At 35.0% G+C, this 26,210-nt stretch overlaps 1 protein-coding gene across 1 annotated transcript in view; it reads right to left on the bottom strand.

The window, feature by feature from the left end:
* The window catches only part of RpL3 (ribosomal protein L3), a 72,314-nt gene that overhangs the window by 39,088 nt on the left and 7,016 nt on the right, over positions 1-26,210 (bottom strand). The window contains exons 2-5 of the mRNA XM_090401110.1: positions 24,799-24,991; positions 11,573-11,741; positions 10,748-10,883; positions 5,787-5,973 (exon numbers count right to left, since the gene is read on the bottom strand). Coding sequence (XP_090257236.1) covers positions 5,787-5,973; positions 10,748-10,883; positions 11,573-11,741; positions 24,799-24,991 — 685 coding nt within the window. The remainder of the gene's footprint in view (positions 1-5,786; positions 5,974-10,747; positions 10,884-11,572; positions 11,742-24,798; positions 24,992-26,210) is intronic.

Below are 26,210 nucleotides of genomic sequence, written 5' to 3'. Positions count from 1 at the left end.
GGAAAGGTTATGGTTGTTGAGCATTCGCTCAATGCTATGATCTAATCTATTCATGTTGGCCCTACCTCACAGTGTTATGTCCATTAAAGTACCCATTAGAAGTATGGGTTAAGGAAATTGCATTATGAATCAAGTTCCATTTCATTTACTTCATAACCCAGTGGCAAATATATTGAGCATACTGTGATAAGAAACCCCACAGATGTCTGGTGATTTGTCTTTAAGTGATAATCTTGCTGTAATTTTTTTTGCAAGTGGGTTCTCATCAAATGCAACCATTTTTGGAATTGTTTCTAGAGTGAGACTATACATCATGCAGCTGATGTACTCAACAGAGAAGCAGTCATAATAGTGAAGGTAGAAAGGATGGATAGTATCACAACAGCCATCAGATGTCACACAAAAATTTAAGATAGATATTCTAATTGCTTTGCCATAGATGGTAGAAAATACAGGGTGATCAAATTTAAAGTATCCCTGTTTAAAGCCTGTGAAGTGCCATCCAGTGACCCAAATGTTGCAAAACTTCGCAGGAATATATTGTCATGCAGAAGCAATATCTGGAGTTACAAAATTCACTACCAGGCAACATTGTAAACACCAAAAGCATAAATTGACATATTATTAATATTAAGAGGGACCTCCGAGGAGTCAGGAATTCATCGAGGGTTGCCATACTATTTGCACCAGCTGTCATACCTCTTCTTGAATTGATTCATACTACTTGCACACAACATTCAATGACAATCCATTCCAATCATGAACCACTAAGAGAGGAAAATTTTAGCCTCACCCACCCCCTCTTGACAACATTCATTCTCAACTTCGACAGATTCTTGCATATCCTTTCCCCAACCTCGTTAAAATAAAAAAATTCATTCCATCTACTGAAATTCTGTATACCCCTTTCAGAAGTTTGTAAGTCTCAATCATATCACCTCTCTTTCTCCTGCTATGTACTAGCATCTGCAGTCTATAATTTCTCAATCTGTATTCCACATTCTGATATTTTTGACATTCTCTCCTTTGCATTCCACAGAAACCAGACCTGTGCACAATAGTCAGTGACATCTTATCAGCACCTTGTAAAGAAACAAAATAACTCCATTGTTTGTGCAACAGCTCCATTTCAACATTGCCATTATTCTGAGTTGTATTTACAATTTTTGCTATGACCCTTGAACTTCAACTTCCTGTCTACTAAAACTCCAAGATCCCTGGCTTCAACAGTTTCTTCAAGCATAATCCCACCAAAGAGACCTTACATTTTGTAACATTGAAATGGGAGCCATTTTCACATGCACACAATTGCAGTCTATTCAAATCATTTTGAAAGTACTGCATATCAGAACTTGGTTAGACCCTTGATCCATTGTTATTCTATCTGTATATTAATGACATTGGGATTTGATATGTGACATACAGCTATTTGATGATGATGCAACAATAAGTAGGATGATCAGGCATCCATCATCAAATAGCTGTATGTCACATATCAAATCCTTCCCAATGTCATTAATATACAGATTGAATAACAATGGATCAAGGGTCAATGGATCCTTGAAGCACACCACTGGTTACCTTGAATCTTGCAGATTCACACCCCCCATATACTACTTTTTGATATCTGTCAGTCAGTCATCCTCTTATCCAAGCCAATAGTTTATAATCTAATCCCACCAATATAATGACAGTGAATATCTAATCACACCAAAGAGCTGACCTTACATCTTGTAACATTGAATGATTTATGCGTCTTCCAAACTTTATCTATCAAAAGCTTTATGGTGTATGCAATTCCCATTGTCTAGTTCAATGGTAACATTATTATAGAATGTGAACAAGTTGCTAAAACATGACCTTCCTTAGTAAACCCATGCTATTCACTGCAAAGTAGAGATTCACTGTCAATCCACTTCTGAATGCAAGCCCTAACCAATTTTTCCAAAATCTTCACCACCGCTCTGAGACATTAAATGGTCGATAGTTGCATACATCAGTCTTTGCCCTTATGCAATGGAATTACCATACATTCTTTCCATTCCTGAGGAATCTTCCCCGTTCTGAGACTCTTCACAACAAAGAGCATGACCTTACATTGGTAAAAGGAATAGCCAGTTCAACTGAACACTCTTTTAGCACACGTGCTGTCCCATCAGTCCCTATTGCTGAATTAATTCAGTTTGTGCAACAGCTTCCTCCTCATCCACGAGTTTACCTCATATGGTGAAGAGGTAGTGGTGAGTTCAGTGTTGCATATACCAGGTTGATAGCTTTTAGCAAAATGACTGCTCATTAGCTGAACAATCACTTCTGCATCAGTCACCTGCATGCTATTCAGTACTATTTTATTCTACTGCATTCAGTACAATTATTCTTTCAAATTCATTCTTTATTTCACTTGCAGCATAACAATAGAATTTTTGGGTTGTCATTAACTTGCAGAGCTAGTTACCGTTCATACTCAGACTTAGCTTTCCACACAGCACTTGGCCACGTCCCAAATGAGTACGTCACCAACCGGAGGCAGAATAGTTACATCTTTAACTGAACTCCCCCCCCCGACACTATAATCAGATCCAGCACTCTTTGTCCCAGAGTTCCTTCAGTCATATGCTTGAGGATAATATAAATTCAGTTTCATTCTTCTCATGCAATTTCATAACTAACTAATCAATGTTTGGATAATTAAGGTCCCCCATTATGATTACTCCTTTCACACCTATCATATTTATTTGTTGATGCATTTCTTCATCACTAGTAACCGATCCACTAGGGCTGTAACAACATCCCACACAGATGGCTTCAAACTTGCTGCCACATGAAAAATTGTTACTAGTATTGCAGTCATAGGTCTCAATTAACTGGATTCAAGACTGCTCTGATATTAGCAGCATGCCCTCCTCTCCTATCCTGTCTATTCTTCCTAAAATTACTGTACTCTTTGCACTCTATACCAGTTAGTACATCTGCTTCTGATAACCAAGTCTCACTAATGCCTACAACATGGGGTCCCAATATATTAACCAAGGCAACAAACTCTACTCCTTTGTTTCTGATAATCCTAGCATTTGTGTACAGACATAATAAATTACCTGCATGCACAGTTCGATAACTTGCAGATCTCTGTTCTTATCTAGTTCCTTACTTATGCAGACATTGTTACACATACTTGATAGTCTGTACCGGACGAACACAGAATTGTTCTCTCTTCATAATCATTTCCATAATAAAAATAACCATTCTCGTAATTACCAGTTATCTAACATTGTCACTTACACACAAATTCTCATGATTCCTCCTATCAGAATTCAGTTTCCCTGACTCTATTAGGTCTTATATCAATTAATAATTTTTCAAGAGGGTGTAACATATCACCCAACTCAGGTGCCAGGAGGATTTTAAAAGAGACACAGGATTTTTCCCTTCGTTCAGTACAAATCAATACTTGTGACAAAAAAATCAAGATCAGAAATGCTCAAGTAGCTGCACTGCATAATTCAGAAGACCAAGCCAGAAGGTTGAACTCTTGATGACTGAAGTAGAGCTCTCATAGTCCTATGTATAAAAAAGTGAAATAAAGCTGAAATTAGAGTAATTTCCCTATTGTTTTTTGGTAAGAACACTGAGGAAGGAAATTCTGCAAATATACTTCTGAAGTTAAGAAAAAACAAGCTGGTTTCAATCAGCTTGTTTTGTTCCAAACATGCAATTACATGGGATAGATGACACATTATACTAAACATTATTATATATGGCACTTAGAACTGAATAAAGTACAGGAAAAGAGTTGGATGTGAAATCAGGTTATGTTAGATAAGGGTGCCCGTTATTTTTACTATTATTCAACGCCATATGGATCATTTTATGCAAAGAAATGGCAATAAACCTGATATCAAAATTAAGACAGCATATTGTAGGAAAATCACTCACTATTACAAACTTCAGTAAGTTCTGATCAAAGTTCCCATAGCTTTGATGTTATGTTAAAAGAAATTAAATATGGAAATAAACAACTGAATAAATTTATATGAAATAAGAAAAATTAGACATTAGACAAAATACTGAAATAGTTATGTAGAAGTGTTCAAACCAATTTTAACTTATGAATCTGAGTAATGGGTTAAAAATAAAACATTGGATAAGACTGAAGACCCCCAAATAGAACTGAACAGATGGCACCATTAGCAAAATCATTAAAAATGGAAGATATTTTCAAGGCACTTGAAATTACATTCAAGAACATATGGGCAGAGCTAATCTAACAAAGTATGTGATGGTGGTATGGCAGGAAAGACCTAGAGTAAGAACAAGATCTACAAGAACTGATGCAGATGAGTCTGAGAAATAAGACTAATTTGGAGGAAATTTGTAAATAGGAAGTTAGTAATCGAGTAAACTTATGCATTAGTATCCCAGCATCCAGTACATCCATCAAAGTACAATATCAGAATCTGAAAACGAACTGACTATAGCTATATTTTCTCCAATCAGAATCAATTGTAGTTTATTTTTGGGTAATTTCTCTCTCTTGTTCCACACAATTCAACTGGCTCACAGTTGCACTACCATTGCCTTTTAAACGATTTAAGATCAATGAAGCTATGTACACCCTGCCATACTAACTGTTGATTTGGAACTCTGTTAGTATAATTTTATACAAGGTTCTATTTTCATAATCATTTTTTTCCCATTGTCTTGAACCCCTAGATTATTCTTTCCTAATTTTCTCTTCAATTTTTTTAGCCTCTTTTAAAGTACACTATAACTTTTCTGGAACAATCAGCGAAGAAATTCCTCTAATTCTCACGTTTGTTTTACTTACTTATTTATTATTTTTTTTTTTTTTAATAATGAGGATACTACTCCTTTGGAACTTGAAATGGTGACTAAATTTTCTTGATTATGCAGTCACTACAACCTTTACCAATATACCCTTGGAGAGAGAGAGAGAGAGAGAGAATCGCTCTCTCTCTCTCCCAGGATGTAGCAGTAGGAAGGAGATAAAAGTTGTTACTATGAAATTTATCTCACTACTTCATACTGACAATTCATTTAAAGTTTATCATGGTGTTTAGTGTTAAATGCTACAGACTTCCTTCTCTGATTGCTATTGCCTTAACAATCTTAGTTATTGCAACCTCCAGTCAGACATATTTATGATTTACTACCACAATGCATGTGTAGATTTACTCATTATGTATTACAGGATACATGGTTAATTTCTTAATTATCATCCTATCCTTTTTATTCAGTATTCATGGTGATTTCAATCCCATCTGTTGATGGAGCATATCCCAGAATCATACTACATTATAACTCAGCATACTACATGAACTATATCATACTATATTATAAACTCAGGTTGCAGCACTGATTAATTATCATACTGAACTATATGCACAACTCTCATGCATGCATGTGCAGGCAAGCAAGCATTCATGCACCCCCTACCCCCCTTTCCCCAGTAATATAGTGATTCAACTTGGAATAGAAGCAACAACAACGTCTTTTCCCCAAATGACTGGAATTTACATAAACTGTCCAAAGGGTGAGCATATCCATAAGTCTGGATACATTCATCGGAGAAATATTAATGGTAAGATCGTGGTGAAATACAGTCCCCTCTCTACGTCTGCCTAAATTTTTTAAGTTCTGTCACTAAAGAATAATGGTAAGCTCAATATGTTTATTTAATAAAACTTTTTTTTATCATCTTACTTTTTCATGAATACAAAATGTTATATAACCCTAACTTCATGTTGTTCTATAGGTCATCTACTTACCTTTAAATCCTTTTCCTTTAGTTACACCAATTACATCAATCATTTCATCTTGTGAAAACACCTGATTCACTGGAACTGGCTTTTCCAGATGTTCACGAGCCCATTTTATTTTCTGACCTATACTTCCTCCATTCAGTTGAATCTCCATGATATGTGCTTTCTTTTGACGCTTACGCATCAGTTTCATCTAAAATCAGAAAATTAATTAGAACTAAATAATCTTTTCAATAATCACAAGTTATATTAAGATGAATTTCTGAAGAGTTAAAGTTTTAATTACTTTTCTGAGTCATTTTGAAAATTCTAAGCCTTACAGCTAGTTAAGAATTCTAAGTCATCTTTTGCTACAGAAAACATTTACAGTGAATACATTACTACAATAACTTACCAAAAAATTTCAACCAAAGTACCACCATAGCATCAATGCTATTCTTAAGGAAATTCAGTTTATGAAAGAAATTTCCCACCAACTATTCCCCTGATCACTAGAGTATAGTATAATGAATACACATGCATGAATCTGTAATACTGTAGATGCCACTTATTGTGATCACTTCACGCAACGGATATTAAAAATTGCATCATTTATTTCAATGAATGTTAATTTAATGTATTGTTATAAACAACTTTTTAATAAGCAACAACATAAAATTTATGTTCATCGCAATAAATTGAAATTTTAGAAGCTTCTCCAACCAATGCAAGAAGCTCTACAAATACACGCTGTGGTGTGATATGTAGAGTAACAAACTTCAAAAGGCATTAAGCATGTGCAATTTATTCATGAACTAATATATTCAAACTCATCTAGAGTTGTCTGTCGTATGTTTGAATATAGTAGGTCATGAATAAATTACACACTCAATGCCTTTCGAAGTTTTTTGCTTAAATAAGCACTTAAAGTCAAATTCACTTACTGAAAGAGAGGCAAAAATAAACTCAAAAAATCACAATTAGACTATATTTATACCTGCCTGCATTTGACTGGAAAATTTAAGATTTATGGAAGATTAACACAAGTCAGATTTGGACAAATGTTCGTCAAATTTTCTCCTGATTAACCCTTAAAGTTCTTAATTCTGAGATGCAAAATGCTAAGCATTCTCTGATTTTGATAACAATAACCAGAACTGATTATAATAGACAAATTATTTTAAATGGTATGTTTTGGGAACTTAGCTGATTGATAATATCTGTGATTACGATAAACAGATTTTACTGTACCTAAATCTTCCCAAATTTGTTTTTATAAAATGTGTTCAGCTCCCTAGTTGTTTCAGTTTCTTAGTAATTCTGAAATGCAGGAAACTGAATATATTGGTAACATAATAGAGAACTATTTTGGTAGGAAGAATTGATGGCAAAGGAACTAGAGGAAGAAAAAGAATATCATGGTTTGATAACATCAAGACGTGGACAGGAAAGAGCAGTGCACAACTGCTCAGATTAGCACACGACTGTTCGCCAAGATGGTCGCTAACCTTTGATAGAAGATAGCACAATAAGAAGAAGAATAGAGAACTGATATTAAAAAAAAAAAATAAATAAATAAATAAAATTAATAAAAAAATTTGTGTTATGCTATAAATCGTTAAAAAACAGTGCCAAAATTGGAAAAAATAATTTGGTACTATCAGATAAGAAATTGACACATGAAAAATGATGTTATTTATCTAGATGTTGAAATCATTATGAGTTGTGTGTGATGAATCCACTGTCTTAGTCACCGATGATAGCTTTTTTTTTCTCTTAAATTCTACCAAATTGTGTGACTGAAATTATCCAAAAGATCACTTCAGACACACAAAGACCATTTGGCCCACCAAAATCTTTAAAGCTCAAAATGACACTGGTCCATGTCACCTCAGTCAAGGCATCTCCAAATGGATGACATGTATAGCATCAACTTGGAGTGTTCTTTATCAATTCAAATTTTTTTCTGTTGATGTCACCTTCCAACAATGCATTTATATTCTTTCATAATCCTTTTTCATTTTACATGCTACACAGTTAAAGAACTCCTTGAGATTTCCTGCAGGCTAAGCTAATATTCTCTCTACCAGATTTTGTTTTCTTACCAAGATGGAATTTTCCTACTTCTCACCTGTCCTAATTCTTGAAGATTACTCACCTTGTAGTAAAAGTAACTCATCGATTCACATCATAATCTCTCTCTCTACAACTACTAGCCTATATAGCAACCAACTATACATTCTGTCCCATTCATTATTTCTAACCAGATTTTCACATGCACTACCTCCCTGTGAAATTTCACCCTTGATGACAGCCATTCTTTCATGACCAGCAATATTCCTTTCCCACATCCTGTTTTTGTTATCCTTGCAAACCTCTCCTTGTCTACCTGACTGAATCGGTGTTTTCGTCATGAGTTAAGTTGATCTTTTTTTTAGTTATTTTTTTCTCGACTATTTATATTTCAGTCTACAGTTTCTCCTCTGAAAGCTATTTTACTGATTCTTCTTAAAACCCTTATGCATTTTCCTTTTCAATATGATATTCATTTTAATCATTTAAATCTTTAATATAAATTTTAATTTCATTAATTCTATTGTTGAGTTTTTCCATAATAAGGCTTTTATCAGCACTACTAAAATGGATATAAAATTATAAAGCATAACACAATCTAATATTCAACATTCCTCATATTCCACATAGTAGTAGATTTCTAAATGGTAAAAAGAAAACTTTCCAGACTACTGAATTACTACTCTTTTTTTAATCTGCAATTACTTTACACGCTGACACTGGGCAGTGTTCACACATGTAGATGTCTCTAATTATACTAACTGCCACTAAATATAATACAGATTATATATGTCCTATACTGTACTGTATTTAGTGATACAATAAAAGTCCTTTTCTTTCTTGCTTCTGAGTATAGTGTCTGTTGAAAATGGAAATCTTTAATGCTACACTAATTCATGAAAGAGTGGATAATTCTGATGAATGAAAATTATATATATTAATTGGTAAAAACCATATACTGATCATCAGTGAATAAAAGAAACCCAGAAACCAAGGCAACACATAAAACTGAAATAAACAAATCAAGTCGTATAACAAACTGTACATGATTTGCTGATTCATCAATCAATATGCATGCTTGCCATGCTAGAGGAATCACCCAATCAACATTATTAGTTGACTGGATCCCCTCCCTATAGTTTTTTTTATTAAGCTATCAAAGCATACAGCTGCCGTTTATTACTGGTTACATTTTGCAATTGAATCGCTTTCCTTCTCTCTTATTTCATTATGCCCATTACAAGTGCAAACATGCACATCTAGTTTAAAGGATCATGTTATTCACTACACCCTAGCAACCTGGACATACACATAAAATATCACAAATGAATTTAATTCTGCAGTATTGAAAGGATTTCCATTCACACCTGTTCTGTGTTGCCCTTAAACCTGCCATTCTCACATGGTTCATTCACATATTTACACCTTTTAGTAGCTCAAATATATCATTCTGTTTAATTATTGTTTTTTTAATATATCCTGAAACAAACACAATCCTTTCCCACATCAAAGCCAATATGGCTGCTCTTGAAGAACCTGCCATATGTAGCGCTTCTGATGTGAACCAGGAAAGTTTGGCAGCATGAGTTATTTTCACTCTCTCCCCTCCCTAGTAGAAGATCCAGTTTGGAGAGATTTTATTCTGTCCCAGGCATGAACAAGTTAAGTAATTTGCACATGGCTGCCTGAAAAAAAATTATAGCTATTTTCCGTTGGAAAAAAAAATAGTGTTAAAAGGAAGTCAAGTCTCACTATAGCAAATCTGAAGCCCCCATAGGAATAATGCTATACTTAAGAAAACTCACTGGTCATCAAATTGTCCAATGTAACATACTATTTCTGTGGTCCATGTATGTCTATAGTAAGTTTACGATATCTAAAAGCATGAGAAAGTGAAACATAGCTTCTTGCTTTCATGTATATTTTAACACTGCTTAGAATTCAGGTACCATGGATGGAACCACAGATAATGAAAGTAGTTTTTTGCATTACTCTGATACTTTGGTGAATAAGATTCAATGTTTATTTTCTTATCCACTTCATGTCTATTTCTAAATATACAACTGAATTTAGAGCATTAATGGTGAAAATATATTTCAAACCTATCAGTGCCAACTGGTTAATTCCTTGTTAAAACTGTGTGCTACATCACAGACTCTCAACACTATTAGCAGCATATTACAGCTGAGTAGCAGTTAAACTAACACTTTCATAAAGAGAGAAGTTTTCATGAGCAGAGTTTACCAGATTTTGAGGTTCCTGCTAATCCTTCTGAATAATAAAAGTGATTTTCCCAATCAGACATTCACCCTGATAAACAAAGATAAAAAATGACTCATTCTCAAAAGAAAGGAGCAACTCCCAGAACTACTGTGTGGCAAGCAATGAGTGCTCAGAAATAGAACCTCAGATACCATACGGGCACCACACAGCAAAGCCTTAGGCCAGATCCCCAAAACTGTGAAGAAAATGTACTGCAATCAATTACCCTTGCAGCTAGGACCCACTGATCCTGGCTAGGTTCAGGACTACCCCATCCTGCAAAAATACTAGGATCACTGTTTCAACAAGTTGCATCACACAACAAATATGGTGACAAAACACTGAATCCAAGTGATGGTGATCTGAAAGACAGGAGAGTGAAGAAGAATCAAGAAGTGCAGAGAAAAGAATATGGGAAGCAAAGCAGAAAGAGGAAAAGTGAAAAAGACAAGTACCATCACTAAGATCCCCTCCACTACAAACAGGTACTTAACATGGAGAGGAGGGGGAACAGCTGCATTGCCTTAATGATGCAGTTATAGCAACTCGTTTGAACTGGTGGAAACATCTCTGTAGCATCAAGCAGTTAATGCATAACTTTCTTCAAAAGTCAGTGACAATATCAAAATATGTAATTATGTTCTAAGGTTTACCTGTGTATGAGCAATGACACGGATAACTTTGCAGTATTTCTTCATTTTCTTGAAGTCTTTTTCAATCTCTTTACATCCACTTTCATCCTGCCACTTTTTTGCATATTTAACAAATGCCTTCTTTTTGGATTTGAACCTTTCAGGTAAAGCAAAGCATATTTAGAAAATGTTCATGTAAAAAACAAACTTTATGAAGTTTAATATTAAGAGAGTTCTAATTAATGTTTAGATATGTTTAGATAAATAACCAAATACCATGTATATGAATGTCAATTTCATTTTAATTCAAACTTCTAAATTAAAAAAAATTAAAAATCAGAATTACATAGCGGTATAGACCTTAGTAATCCATACAGATGTGCTACTGAATTCAACACAAATTTTGTGTAAATTAGTGTAAATTTAAATTTCCTGTTTCAAATTACCAGTTTCCATTGTTAGTGCATTTATATCAAACATAGAACTCATACTATTTCAGCAAATAACATCCTGTTAGGGTTAAGTACCAGGAGATGGCAGCACTTGTTTTCCAGTCTCTTCATCGGTTGCTGCTTATAATTAGTGATAGTCTTGAGCCAACTATCTCTGATTGGCAACTGAACTGCCCACTCAATCTCCAAAAGCTAGAAAGGGTTAGAAGGGTGTGCCTACTCCCTATAAGGGAATAAAAGGTGTTGATTTTTTTTTTTTTTTTTTTTTTTGTTGAAAAAAATTCTCACTCATGGATGAGCAGACAACCACATTTTTCAAGTGCTTGTCTACTGAATGTCATTCTAATAATTGAAAAGTAGTAACTGAAAGATAACCTCTGAAAATAGCACTTACCAATTCTTATAGAACCGTCTTCGGCAATCTTCACTTAAATGTTCAGCCCAAATTGTTTTGAATGCACGAAGCCCTTTAGGAGTTTCAATGTATCCAACAACTCCAACAATAACAAGTGGTGGAGTTTCAAGAATTGTCACAGATTCAACAACTTCCTTTTTGTTCACCTCTAGAAGTAAAAATCTCAGTGAGTGAGGTACTCAAACTGGGAATTTCAAAAATAAATGATTCAATTCAATTTTGAAAAATAATTCAGTAATAAGCATAAACATTGACATATAATTCAAGTTTAAGATGAAGTGTACATGAATTATAATAATGTATTTTAGCATGCTGAGCATTTATCATTTTATTACGTACTATGTGAAAAATCACGTGATAAATGCCATCTAAAACATAGATAGCAATAGAATACAAACCAGAAAAATAGTCCAGTTAATAGGATTGTGAGGGGTGGGGGAGTACTAATAGCTTTGAATTATTCCAGGACAGCTTTCAAATGAGCCTCTAAGCAAATAGGCAGTCACACCAAAAGCTAGGCTTGATGAAACATCTTAAATATTTCATTCGTTTAAAATATTTTTAATATTTTTTGAATAAGAAACAAATTCACAAGGGAAAAAAAGCTAAAAATAAAAAAGGTATTTTTGTTCCTCCACAAATACAGACAACTCATGATTACTCCAGACATTTCCAATACATCTGAACCTGACAAAATGCATTGGAAATGGCACGTCACAGAACATTATATCCTCAGATTCCATCTAGTGTTGCCTATTAATTTGACAAGTTCTGCAATTCTCATATATTCCAAACAAACCTATTATAAGGCCTTAAATTTTGCCACATTTCAGTGCTTTCAAAACAGCTATCCACACAAAATCAGATATTGCACCTTGGACTCACATCGTTGACCTCTCTTGGCATAATTAAGTCCATGATCTCCTTTGTATAAAAAAAAAAACAAAAAAAAAAAAACGTCCTTTTTACACTCAAGATATTACTCTGTATCTTTGTGTAACTCCTAACATTGCATTCATCCCCAATCCAACCTATCTTGAATTTGCATATGGGGATGATGCATCAAAAACCTCCAAAAAAAAAAATATATATATATATAAACTATTCAGAAAGAGTCAATCTAGTTAACAATGACTGCACTCCCCAAATGCTCTATTTCTGACCAATCCAGCTGGCCATTGAACACACAGTTCAATGGCCAGCTGGATTGGTCAAGGTAGTTAGCATATCTTATCTCCAACCAACCTAAGCTGTGGCTTCAAATCCCACCATGGGCATAATATTTGTGGGCATCTTTAGGTGGGAGATGAATTTCATCTCCCAGTGTGAGACCACCATCCCACTCATTGAAGACTTGAAATGGTGTGTTTGTTACTAGAGCAGAATTTCCAGACAATGTTAAAATAAGTAGAAAAAATATATAAAATTGATAAAAATAAATAAAAAGATCCTTAGCCTTCCCATAGCAAAAATGTACTATAGGTTTGCAAAAAATTTCCTTTCGTGGGTGGGAACCATAAAAACAAAATAATAATAATAAAAAAAAATCGGCTGACATCATTCCCCATTCACTTATCTACCTCTATGCTTTGGAACAAACTCTACACTTTTCTGTACGGGCAATGACCAGCTGTTAAAAACAAAACTAGGTTCTTCTATATTGATGTGGGAAGTTTGTGTGGGAATGGTAAAAAACAAAATAAATATTAGGCACTGTTGGCTTTTAAGTTAACTTGTTCAAGCTTCATGAGTCACATCAGGTCTGATTATGTTAATTACTGTGGACTTGATACTGAGTTGTGAAACATACATTTTTTGATTCACACCAGGATTTCTTCGATATCAATTTGAATGCAGCAAATGAGGTGCAGAAAAGCATTTCCATGAACGATTGAATTCCTGTAAGCTGGCTTCTTATGGCAACTCCAGGTGCTTGCAAACAAAAACAGCAAAAATTAATGCTGTCTAATTTGTAAATGTTTAGTTTTTATTAAAACTATTTGTATGAGTCATGACTCCATGGAAGGATAAAAATGGTGCTGATATGAGGTTATTTCTACTTCCCATAAAAATAGGGGGCAATAAAAGAATTCTAAAATTAGGCATCAAAATTTCTTTAGTATCCATAATCAGCACATTTATAAAAATCACATTCTGTTTCAAGGAAAAAATTAAAATTTGTTATGCAGTAAACAACATTTCAAGTTTAATGTCGTAACAAAATTTATGGTAAATTCTGTGGCAGCAGTTACTCTGGAAGGGTTAGCATAGATTTGGGAAACCATCTTCCACCAAAAACAAAACCAGCCACACTCACCTGCAATAATAGGAGGCAGTCAAGGTGAGGAACACTAGACTGAATATTTCTGTACTGTATATTTTTGCGAACACATTATGATCTAACTTTGAGTTCATTAATAGCTGTTTTCAGTATTTTGGTAATAAAATATTTGTATCTTTTACCTTTTTGTATCTGTTAAATGATAAGACATTTAACCTTAAAAGTAACATGCACAAACAATCCAAATTTTTAAATGTAATCCATGAAATTCAAATTATTATTATTATTATTATTTCGGGCGACTCCAGGAGTCCTTAGACTCATCAAGGGAGGCCCTAAACATCATGTCCACACAACTATGTGATTACATTCTCACAGTATCTATCATACCTTGTCTCGAACTCGTTCACCGTCATAGCACCCACAACAGACTCTGGCAGCTTATTCCACTCATTTACCACTCTAAAAGTAAAGAACCCAGCTCTAACACTCCTGCTAACCACACTCTTGCCCAGCTTCCATAGGTGTCCCCTAGTTCTCCCACCACCAGTCCTGATCTCAAAAATATCCTCTGAATTAATTCTATAGAATCCCTTTAGCAATTTGAATGTCTCAATCATATCTCCCCTCCTCCGCCTATCAACTAGTTTCTGCAACCCACAAATCTTCAACCTGTTCTCATATGGTTCATTCCATAGACCTGTTATCATCTTAGTCACTCGCCTCTGGATCCTCTCCACCTCCTCCCCATCAAGAAGGAACCGAGGTGACCAAATCTGGGCACAGTAGTCGAGATGAGGTCTTATCAAGGCTCGGTACAGAGGTACAATAACTTGCTTGTCTCTGCTCATCAAGGTATTTTTCAACAACCAAGTGAGTTGATGAGCTGATTTAGCTACTTTTGCAGTGTGCCCCCTAAACTTCATCTCCCTATCCACCAACACTCCCAAGTCCCTGGCCTCATCAATCTCTTGGAGTACAGTTCCACCAATGTGGTATACTGCTGCTAATCTTTTCACCCCAAAATGCATAACCTTACATTTTGTCACATTAAATTGACATCCATTCTCCTTAGCCCAGAACTCCAATCTATCTAAGTCATCCTGCAAGACTTTGACATCTTCTGCATTCACTATTGCCCTACCCAACTTTGCATCATCAGCGAACAAATGAATTGTTCCACTTAGATCCTTCCCTATATCGTTAATGAACAGATTAAACAGCAGTGGTCCAAGAACAGAACCCTGCGGCACACCACTAGTCACAGGCCATCTTTTGGACTCTACTCCTGAATAAACTACTCTTTGATATCTCTCCATCAACCAACCACCTATCCACCTCACCAACCCTATATCGATTCTCATATGTTGTAGTTTACGGATTAGTATTCCATGTGGTATCCTGTCAAACGCCTTTGCCAGGTCCAGCAGTATCACTGTAAACCCATTTCCCTTATCCAGTTCAGCCATCACCTTGTTATAAAACTTGAGCAAGTTACTGAAGCATGATCTACCCTTCACAAAGCCATGCTGTCCCCGGTACAGTATCTCGTTTTCATCAATCCATTCCTGTATTTTTCTCGACTACTTTCTCCAAGACCTTGACAACGACTCCTGATATGCTGATCGGTCGGTAATTTGCAACCGTAGTCTTGGATCCTCCTTTATGCAGTGAAACTATTTTCCCTCTTTCCACACCTTCGGGACTAAGCCAGATCTGAGACTCAGATTAAACAACATGGTCAAGGGCACTGATAATTCTTTAGCCGCTTCACGCAAGACCTGTGCCGGTATACCATCCAATCCCACAGATGTGTTCACATTAAGGTTCTGTAATAGACTAGTCACCTCCACTTCATTCATCACTATTCCCGTATAAACTAATGGTTCCTTCATTTTTTCAATGTCACCACCTGGATGATATGCTTTTGCAAAGTGCACGCTCAGTAACTCCACTATATCGACCGATTCAGTGACCTCCTTACCATCGTCATTCCTTAAAATTATTTTACCATGTACAGTTTTTTTCTTGCTTGCAGCATATTGAAAGAACTGTTTTGGATTCTCTTTTGCTTGCAAAGCTAGTTTCCTTTCATAATCCGCTTTTGCTTTTTTTACCACACTCGTTACCTTACTCACCTGCACTTTATACCGTTCGTGTGCCTGCAGGTCACCCCTTTCTTTAAATTCCCTCCACAGTTGTTTCTTTTTTTGCAGCTCAAGCTTAATGGTGTTATTCATCCATTTAACCCCTACTTGTTTTACTATTCGGACCCTAGGTATACAATCAGCCATTACCTCCTGTAAATGCTCCTTGACCACTTCCCATGCTCTATCGACGTCCAGCCCTTGCAGTTGTATATGCCATGGCACTGATCCAAGCAATCTCCTAAGCTTGTCATACTTGCCAGTACGGTAATTCCACATATACCCTGTCTTAATCGAAAATTCCACATCTTTAGCCACCTCCCAGGTCAAGACCTTATGATCACTCTCACCAATAGGTGGCAACATGGTCACATTCATTAGTCAAATTCTCAGATGCTATTACCAGGTCAAGCACTCTCACACCCCTAGTATTTTCAATTACATGCTGTCTCAGATAGTTATCCCTTAATAATTGAATAAAATCCTTTTCCTTCCTCGCATGTGTCCTCTCCTCCTTCCAATCAATGTCACCATAGTTGAAATCCCCCATAATAATTACCCTCCTTCCACTCATGAAATGCAGTGATCCCTTAGTCCCACCCCTATATTGATAGGTTATTCTAAATGACCCATTCCCATTTTTTTCCCTTAGTGCTGGCTCGGGTACATTATATACATTCTTACACTCGTCTGTCTCACTGATGTCTGCATATCCACCCCCCCCCCCTGGTAGTTCTAGTTTCCCTGGTTTTGCACATCCATTTTCACTTCATTCAGCAACACTCTTTCCAGTCTCCGCACACCAAGTCCATTCAAATGCAGGCCATCCATCTTGTATAAGTCCTTTCGTCCTTCAAACTCATTCCACACGTCCACGAATTCCACACCACACTGTCTGCATAACCTACGCATAATGTCATTTGCAATTATGGCCCTCCTCCTAAACTCCTCTCTGTCATACCGCGGCAACAGACTAACCATTCTAACTCTGTCACTCTTTTCTTTCGCTACCTTTAACAATACTTTTAAGTCCTCTCTCAAATACACAAAGCAAAGATAAAACTTAGAGGGAAAACCCTTAGAGACTGGCTAAATCATCTTCAGTTGAAAAGCCCTGTTCTTCACATCTAAGATGGAATTCAAACCTTTCCAACCAAAAGGTATTGTTAAAACAGACTACTGACTAAACTACAGAGGTTAGATAGGAAAGAAGGAACAGAACGGGAGAAGGGCTTTGCTAATTAATAACAGAATTAAAGCCAAAAAGATTAGAAATAAATCAGGAGAACAGGGATGCAGAGCATAGTTTATTTGAGGATATATGGTGTGAGATAGAGGGCAACAGGATGAAATATATAATTGGTTGCTGCTATTCTCCAAAGGGTATAAATAAGGAAGAATGTGGATGATGTGCATTATTGGCAATTTAACACAATGAGTTCAAGTAATTATGGGGAATTTCAACTACTTGGACAGACTCAGAAGAGGGAAGGAAATGGAATCTATATAGCTGCTGAGATAATTATCTATGACAGCATGTAATGGAGGAGGACACAAGGTCTGAGATTGTTGGAGCTGGTTATAGCATCAGAATTTAAAAGTAACCAATTTAGCTATGCTGCTTCCACTTGGGAAAAGTGATCATGTAGTCTTGTTCACAGAAATTGCCAGACTTGCAGAAGTTTCTCTTAAAAAGAGATATGTGTGAAATTACAAAAGCAGGTAATAACAAGTTGAGGAATCAACTTTCAGGAGTGCCATAGCATAATAACTTAAAAAGGAGCAATGCTGACTTTCTGTAAGTGATAATAGAAATGGTTAGAGTGATACTACTGGACTTTGCAAAGGCATTTGACAGGATTCCACACAGAATTCTGCTGCATAAAAAGCTAATTATGAGATAAAGCTACCTGATGAAGCCAAATAAGAAATCCCACTTTTTTTTCACTATGTACAAGAGGAGGAATGAATAACTAAAAAGTGCTGATGGTGAGTAGGTAACAGAATTTAAAAAAAAGTTGAATTACTGAGTAATTGTTTTGCAAGAGTATACCATCTAGATGGTAATGTTGAAATGTTGTATGTGACACTGATTTATGGGAGAACAGAGGTTGAAGAAATTGAGGTGCTTAGAATATTACAGAAACTTAGTGCAAACACAGTAATGGGATGAGATGGCATGTCAGCCAATGTATTACAAGAGCAAGACAATTATCAGCTCCTCTGATCAACATATTTAAAGCCTCAGCACTGAAGTATCAATGGAGTGGAAAGAGGGCAAAATAGTCCCACTGCATAAGGGAGGCTCCAAAACAAAACTAGCAAATTACAATGAGTTATCTTTACATTAGAAACACCCACCTAATAACACATTGGTCCACCTCTGTGCAATCACAGCTTGCAAATGCCTAGGAACAGATTCCACAAGGTATCAAACATCCTCCATGCATAACTCAACCCATGTCTGCTGTAGCAACTCCATCAGCAACTCGTTCTCATTCCATGGAGAAGGATAAGCTGTTGTTGTTGTTTGCTGATGATGCAAAAATGTGAGAAGAGTGACAGTAAATGAAGGTGATGTAGAGATCCTGCAGGATGACTTAAACGGACTAGCAGTATGGGTAAAGATAAATGGCTGCCAGTTTAATATGACCAAACGTAAGATGATGCACTCTGAGAAGGATAGATCACAAACTGTGTACTTATATTGACACAACTGAACTGCAAGCAATTGATGGTCAGGTACTTGGGAGGAGGGATGATTGTGGACAGAAGTAAAAGTTTAAAGGACATTGCAAAGGTGGCCAAAAACAGCACATCAGATTACATGGCTGTTGAAGAACACACTAATCAGGGGGGATCTTTCCCCCCTTTATAAGGCCACACCTGCCATAAAATCTCATCACCCAGATTCCGAGGGGATGAGCTGAAGAGGATTTAGAGACAAAGATTGTGACTGGTCTATGGAATGCTTCCTATGAAAATAGATTGAAGGTCTGTGCCTTCAAAAACTAGCTGAACAGGAAAAAGAGATATGATAGAAACATAAGGATTGTTTGCTTGGAGGATGGTGAATGGGTGGAATGAGTTGCCAAGTGGCCATAAAGGCATCAGTGAATGAGTTCATGGATAAGTATAAGTATTGTTTGAATGACTAGTGTATGAATAGTGGATCCCTGCAATGATTATTTTGACATCATGGAGATAACACTTTCTTTCAAAGTGGTAAATCAGAAGGTAATGGGAATGTCAATGTGGAAGATGTTTTGCATACTACTGAATTCCCTTGAATTATGAATTATATTCATAATATGGCAACAATACAGCATTAACGAACTTTAAAAATTAAATTCAATGCTCAAAATTCTACCTTCATATCAAGATCATCTTCAGGAATATGGACCAAAGATTATTCTCAGCCCACTGCTGAGAATAATCTTTGGTCAAATGACAATCATAGCCTGACCTCTGGAGAAAAATAAAATAAATAGAAAATTATATTGGTAAAACTACACCAGCAGTTACTCATTTCCTATAGTTCTGTAACTTGAAATTTCTGTTTGTTTTCTGAGTTACTATATCATTTTCCAATTCAGTTAAATTTGTTTTCTTTTGGTATTCACTAATGTGGGTTATTCTATGTGAGTCATAAGTGGGTCAGTCTAACCACATACTATAGCATTATAATGAATTAAAACCAAATCCCTTGAACTTTTCCACCTTAATAAGGAAGCCAAGAGGAAGGTAATTTCTTAGGAAGGCTCTAATATAGAACCTTCCTGGAACCTAATCTACTTCACTGCAACTCTTGATCGCACTCTTTCAACATGAAACACACAAAGGCAAAATTTACTTCCTCCAAATGGGGTGCAGATCCTAGTACACTGAGATCTTCTGTCTTGGCCCTTTGCTATTCTTCTGCTGAATATGCCTGCCCTGTATATGGTTCAGATCCTGCCATGTTAAAAAACTTTATCCAGCATTGAACGCAAGCTGCCGCTTAATTACAGGATGCCTGAAACCAACACCACTAAAAGACCTGTATACTTTAGCTGTATTAAATTCCCTTCAATCCAACCTTCGAATTGAAGGTTGGATCTGAGAATGCAGATCTTCGAATTGAAGGGAATTGTCTGACAAAAGAAGCAGACAAATGAATGATGAGCACCACCCACTATTTGACCAGACTACAGTGCCCCAAAGAATAAGATCCTAAAACATAGCTTGCTATAACTGTTGAACCACCTAAAAACCCTCCAGAGACAAGACTTCAACAATGGTTTGCACTATACCCTGAGAATAATACTACTATTCCAACAGCCGAACATCTTCCACATGGTGCCCACTTGAACTGGAATACTTGGAAAAGTCTCAAACTATGAACGACAGGTTGCTGCAAACAAAACCTCATCAAATGGGGCTATCTCACTGGACCAGATAATTGTGAGCATGGAACAACCCAGTCCATGGAACATCTTTCTTGCTCTCTTCTTCAATCACCTTGCACAAAAGAGGACCTTATATCCTGCACAGATAGAGCAGTTGATTGCACAAGATTCTGAAGGAATATCTGACCATATTTATTGTATATAAGTAATGTATAGTTTCTTTGTCCTTCATATTTTACTTATTCCCTGTATAATTTACCTACTAAATTTAAGTTCTCATTTGTAATGTATCCTAATTTGTTATAAATAATGTTGTACCAATTACTTACTACTGTACCACTTGTTTGGATATGAAATAAATAGGATTATTGTGAATTTTAGGATGACAATTTTGTTGGTTGATAAGCATTTCACAGCTTCCTTGAATTTATGCTCCTACTTTTGACAATATATTTGCCATTTGGCGCCACAACTACCCAACTTTAAATAAATTCTCAGCCACCTAACAAAAAATTTTTACCTTTATAACAAATGTTCAAATGCACTGTTTGTAATGAATAGCTACATGTTTTGTAAACCATTTGTAATTGACCAGATGCATGTAAAGGACTAAAATTTATTAGTTCTGTACTGGACTAAGAGATTGTCTACTTCCCCCTTTACGCTTCCATTACTATCTCACAAACATGATTTGTGAATGACAATATGAATGTTTCTACTTACAATAGATGCAGAACAAACTTGCATTTAAGGTATATTTAATTGTATATCCGAAATGTAAATATCATGTTCTAATCACCTCATCGGAAGACAGAAAACCTGATTCACCAAACTAAAGTTTGCAAAACCAGAAATAAGAATTTAAATCCTTCATATGATGAGAAAATAGTGGGTTACATATTATTCATCCTTTTCAAAGTAGCCTATGCCTGAAAATTGATCATTCCATATCCTTTAAAGCAGGCATGTCAAACTCGTTTACCTCCAAGGACCAAATTAAGAATTATATATCAAGCTGTGAGCCGCAACAGAAAAAAAATCTCGAAATAAAGAGGAAACAGATTTTTTAATATTAACTAATTAGAGTATTATTTAATTAGAGTATATAAGTACAAAATACAACCATGTTACAAAAATACATATAAAATATAAAGTTTACATATTTAAATAAAATTATCATCATCATGCGTATCAAGGATTTAGGCCTAGCATGGCCTGTTCCGGCGTTAGAAGTCATTGTTGAATCATTTAAGAGGACGCCCTGGTTTTCTTTTTCCTAATGGCTTGTACTTTAAGGCTTGTTTTGGTAATCTTTCTGTTTTCATTCTTTGAACGTTTTTAATTTTTTCTATTACTGGTTCTTGGTTTAATTCTTTCATAATTTCTTCGTTTCTTTTGTGATCAAATAGGGTATACGTTGTAGTTTTTCTCATAAACTTCATTTCTGCTGTTATTAATCTTTGTTTTATTGTCCATTCGCTTCCATACATTAAGACTGGTAGGGCTAATGTATTGTATACTTTTAGCCTGGTTTGTTTTTGAACTAGGTTTGGTTTAAATACAGTAAATTACACCTGTTAATAAAATTATACATATCATTTTTTTTGAAGAAACTTGACATTTTTCATTAATGAAATTTTCAAAATTTGGGTGTTGTTTGCATAAATATGTGCTAGCAAACATAGATAAAACACACCTAATTGCACATAACACATTGGGGTATTGATCGACTGATAAATAATTATAAAACTTTGGAATTCCAACATCCATATATTTTTGTTTCAATACAGAATCACACTGAATTTCGCTTAATTTCAACTGAATTGTCATCAACAGTTTCAACATCAATCGATAGAGGAGAAGTAAATAGGTGAAACTGATTTTCATATTTCTTAAAATCTTCTTTCGATTCATTCTCATAACTTAATTTGATTGGCATATTCTGAAAATTTCAATATCGGTGATTTTTGTAATGATGATTGACGACATTCAAAATGGGATAAATTTTCTTCTTGAATTTGTTTTTGCCAAAGTAATAACTTCTGTTTGAAAATGTTAATATTGTCAAATAACATGGTAACTACTTGATGTTTGCATTGTAGCTTGGGATTAAGTTGACTTGTAATGTCAACTGAAAAAGCCAGATCCTTTACCATCAATCGTTTTTTAATATTTCACATTCATACTTTTGATTCTAAAAAAATGGTAATTTTGTCCAGCGATTCGAAGAATCGCTTTAAAACTTTATGACTAGAAAGCCATCTAATTTCTGTATAATAAGGTACATCGCTATATTCACTTTCTATATCTTACCAAATTGGCGATGATTAAGCCCACATGCACGAATATAATTTATAATTTTACTGTCCAATATTTAAAACTTTGGAGAATAGTGTTTGCTGAAGAATAATGCAATGAAAATGTTGAAAATTATTAGCTTGTTCTTTGTATTTTTCTTTTAAATTTGCAACAACTCCTTTAACAACACCAGTCATGACAGGAGCACCATCAGTTCTAGCTTTTTTAACAGTAAATTGTATTCATTCAAAACTTCCATAAGAGTGCAAAAATATCAACTCCAGTGGTTGTATCGTGCATAGGAATAATTTCTAGGCCTTCACTTACTTTTAAGTTCCATATCACATCCACGAATAAAAACAGCCAACTGAGCGATATCCCATACATCTGTACTTTCGTCAATTTTAAGGGAACAGGTCTGAAATTTCGAAATTATTAATTTTAATTGATTCCTTAAGTTCCCAGCTATGTCATCAATTCTGCTAGCAATGGTATTTCTTTTTATTTGTGTCCTGATCAATCATGTAGCCGCGTACGTAGACTTGCTCGTTAAAATTCGATATTTATGCAGTGATGTAATAAGATTTTTTGGAATGACAAATAGAACATTATTTCCTTTAGAAATTGCAGAGTAGTTTGGCATATAAAATAATAGGTGGACACTAACTTTTTTAATATGTTTATTTAATTCGGTGTTGTCAAAAGTTAAATAACCATATTGGTTACAAAGTTTGGTGGGCTGCATGTTTGACATGCCTGCTTTAAAGTTACTATTTTTCCTACCTTAACATGAGGGAATCAGATCGTTAATTGGCTAGTATAATTACTTAAATTTCTACCTATTTCTAAATTATTCTAAAGAAAGTTACTTTAGTATAACTGAAAGTAACTTCCTTTTGTATAATGTGCAACTGCAAAAACAATCTAAGAAAGCCTAATCTACAGGCTATACAATTTCAAATCACAGATGTTGAATCCAATTTTATTGCATTTGCATGAATGCAAATGCAATAAAATTGATGTACTGGGAATAGCTGAACTTATACAGTGATATCTCGCTAATCCGAACTAATAAAAACCGTGCTCATTCGGATCAGGGAATTTTTCCCCAAGAGACAACAATAACTAGCGTTTACGACAAAAATAATCAGATTCTAATGGTACATCAATTTAATTCTGTAAATAAATTAACAGATAGAAAAAAACTATTCCACTGTAAAATAAAACAAAAAAATAATACAGTACACAAGTTTATTTTAAAAAATTTAGCTGTAGTGTTGAGGATTCTGATTTAATAAAATTGCATAATTCAGTACGTAACTTAATTTGCATAAAAAATACACAACACAAAATAACACAAAAGTTTTTTTATTTCTTTGTAAAAAAAGTCACTCATTTTCTTTTGCTTCTTGGAAGCTAAACTTTTTTTGAATGCTTCTTCTCGGAGCTGCATTAGCAACAAAATTTTGTGGAATGGCATATCATTCTGCTTAGCACATTCTATACACATATTAAAACTGTCAGCTGCCTCTTCATGTTTTACTTTTTTTTCTTCGATTCTTCATCGTCATCATCATCTTCAAATTCATTCTGTAATGTCATATTTGTAATTTCAGCATCTGATTTGATTTCGAATTCACTTTCGGTTCCCTGTAATCCATTCCGTAATATCTGTTTGTGAAATTTCCACATCAGGATTTATATTTTTAACTAAATTATGCATGTTTTGAATTTCCTCTTTTTTTGTGCATATTTGAGATTCATGCCGACAATACAATACGTACTGTACAGTATAAAAAAGCAAAATGTGAACACACAAATCAAAATAGGCCTCCGGTAACCATACAATCGAGAGTATGAAAAAAATACTGTACTGTAATAATGAAATAAATAATAATAATTAAAATAATTATTAAATAAAAATAATAGTACACAAAATAATAATACATAATAAATAAAACTTTTTCTTTCAAACTACAATTCGGATTACTGGAGGGCTCGAACTAAACGGGTTCGGATTAGCAAGATACCATTGTATTAATATTAGGTTCGCTATTCACTTAACTGTCACACAAATCACTTTGAACTTACTTGAGCCAGGTTTATCCACTTCTCTTACAATATGGGTCATCCCAGCTTTGTAACCAATGAATGCTGTTAAATGAACAGGCTTTGATGGATCATCTTTAGGGAAAGCTTTAACTTTACCCCTGTGACGTTTACTCCTCTTCTTGGGAACAAATCCCATAGATCCATGGCGAGGAGCAGAAAACTTTCTGTGAGACTATATGAAGAAAAAAATAATACGCAGAAAGTTAGCATTTAAAAAAAAAAAAAGATAACACTTATAACAAAGAAAGCAGAAAAAATACAGACTGGAGAAATAAATAAAATGAACAAACTGAAGAAATAGAGAAAATGAGATGTTAACTGACTTGCATATTTTCAGTGTACTCTTAAAACAGCATACACGTCTATAGTTTGACATTTTATAAGAAAATGTAAAACCTCTGAATTCAATAGTACGCCAGTTTAGTTATCATAATAGTAGTTCCCCTCCCCACCAAACACACACTCCAGAGTGTATGTATGTATATATATATATATATTGTGTGTGTGTGAATTATTCCAGAGTTACTAACTCGTACTAACAAAAAGCTGGCCTGGTTTGCCAAGTGGTTACGTATCCACTCTCCAGGCAAGAGGCTGCGGGTTTGAACCCCGCGTAGGCATGGATGTTTGTGATTGTCTTCCACCTTCATACATTCATTCACCCAATATGGACTGGGTCATGATGGAAGTAATAGCACACCCAAAACCTCCTGTAATTGGAGAGGCCTTCACCCTGCAGTGGGTAGAAAAATAGGCTGTTCATCATCACTAACAAAAAGGTGTATACATGAAATTTGGTTTTATATGATCTTCATGTTGGACAACTTTCATGTTTTTTTTTTTGTGAGTTCAATGATTCATGCAAGAAAATTGGAGAGGAATTTTGAAGGAATAGAGAAAAGATAAACTGGAGATACAAATGAGATATGTTAAGAAGTTAAGCTAGAAATGAGAGGAAGAGATTAAAATCCTCAGAAAAGGTATCAACTACAGGATGATACCTCTCAGCTCCCATTGGTAACTAATTAACACAAATCAAAGCAAGCTTCAGGATGCATCACAAACATTTTCCCCAAAATTAATTAGGCCTTCAGTATATGAACTCTAAAGGAACTTCACTATACTGAATTGTTAGTCATCAAAAAACTGCCAGTGGTAAAGATGGCAAAAGATTTTTTGCAAGTTTCTACAAGCAAATGCAGCAAAAAAAAAAAAAAAAAAAACTCCAATGTGTAATACTGATACATACAAAACCACTGAAATTTAAATACTCAAATGTCCAAAATAAAAACACAAATTAACCTCATTGCACCAGAAAAAAAAAAAAAAAAAAAAAAATCCGCTAATGCTTTTTTATTCCCGTATAGGAAGTAGGCGAGCCAGTTTTTGCC

This window comes from Typopeltis vanoorti, chromosome 12, assembly GCF_054136105.1.
Source record: "Typopeltis vanoorti isolate ZY-2024b chromosome 12, IOZ_Tvanoo_1.0, whole genome shotgun sequence".
In the NCBI taxonomy this organism is placed as follows: Eukaryota; Metazoa; Arthropoda; class Arachnida; order Uropygi; family Thelyphonidae; genus Typopeltis; species Typopeltis vanoorti.
This window is presented reverse-complemented; position numbering and strand designations above follow the sequence as displayed.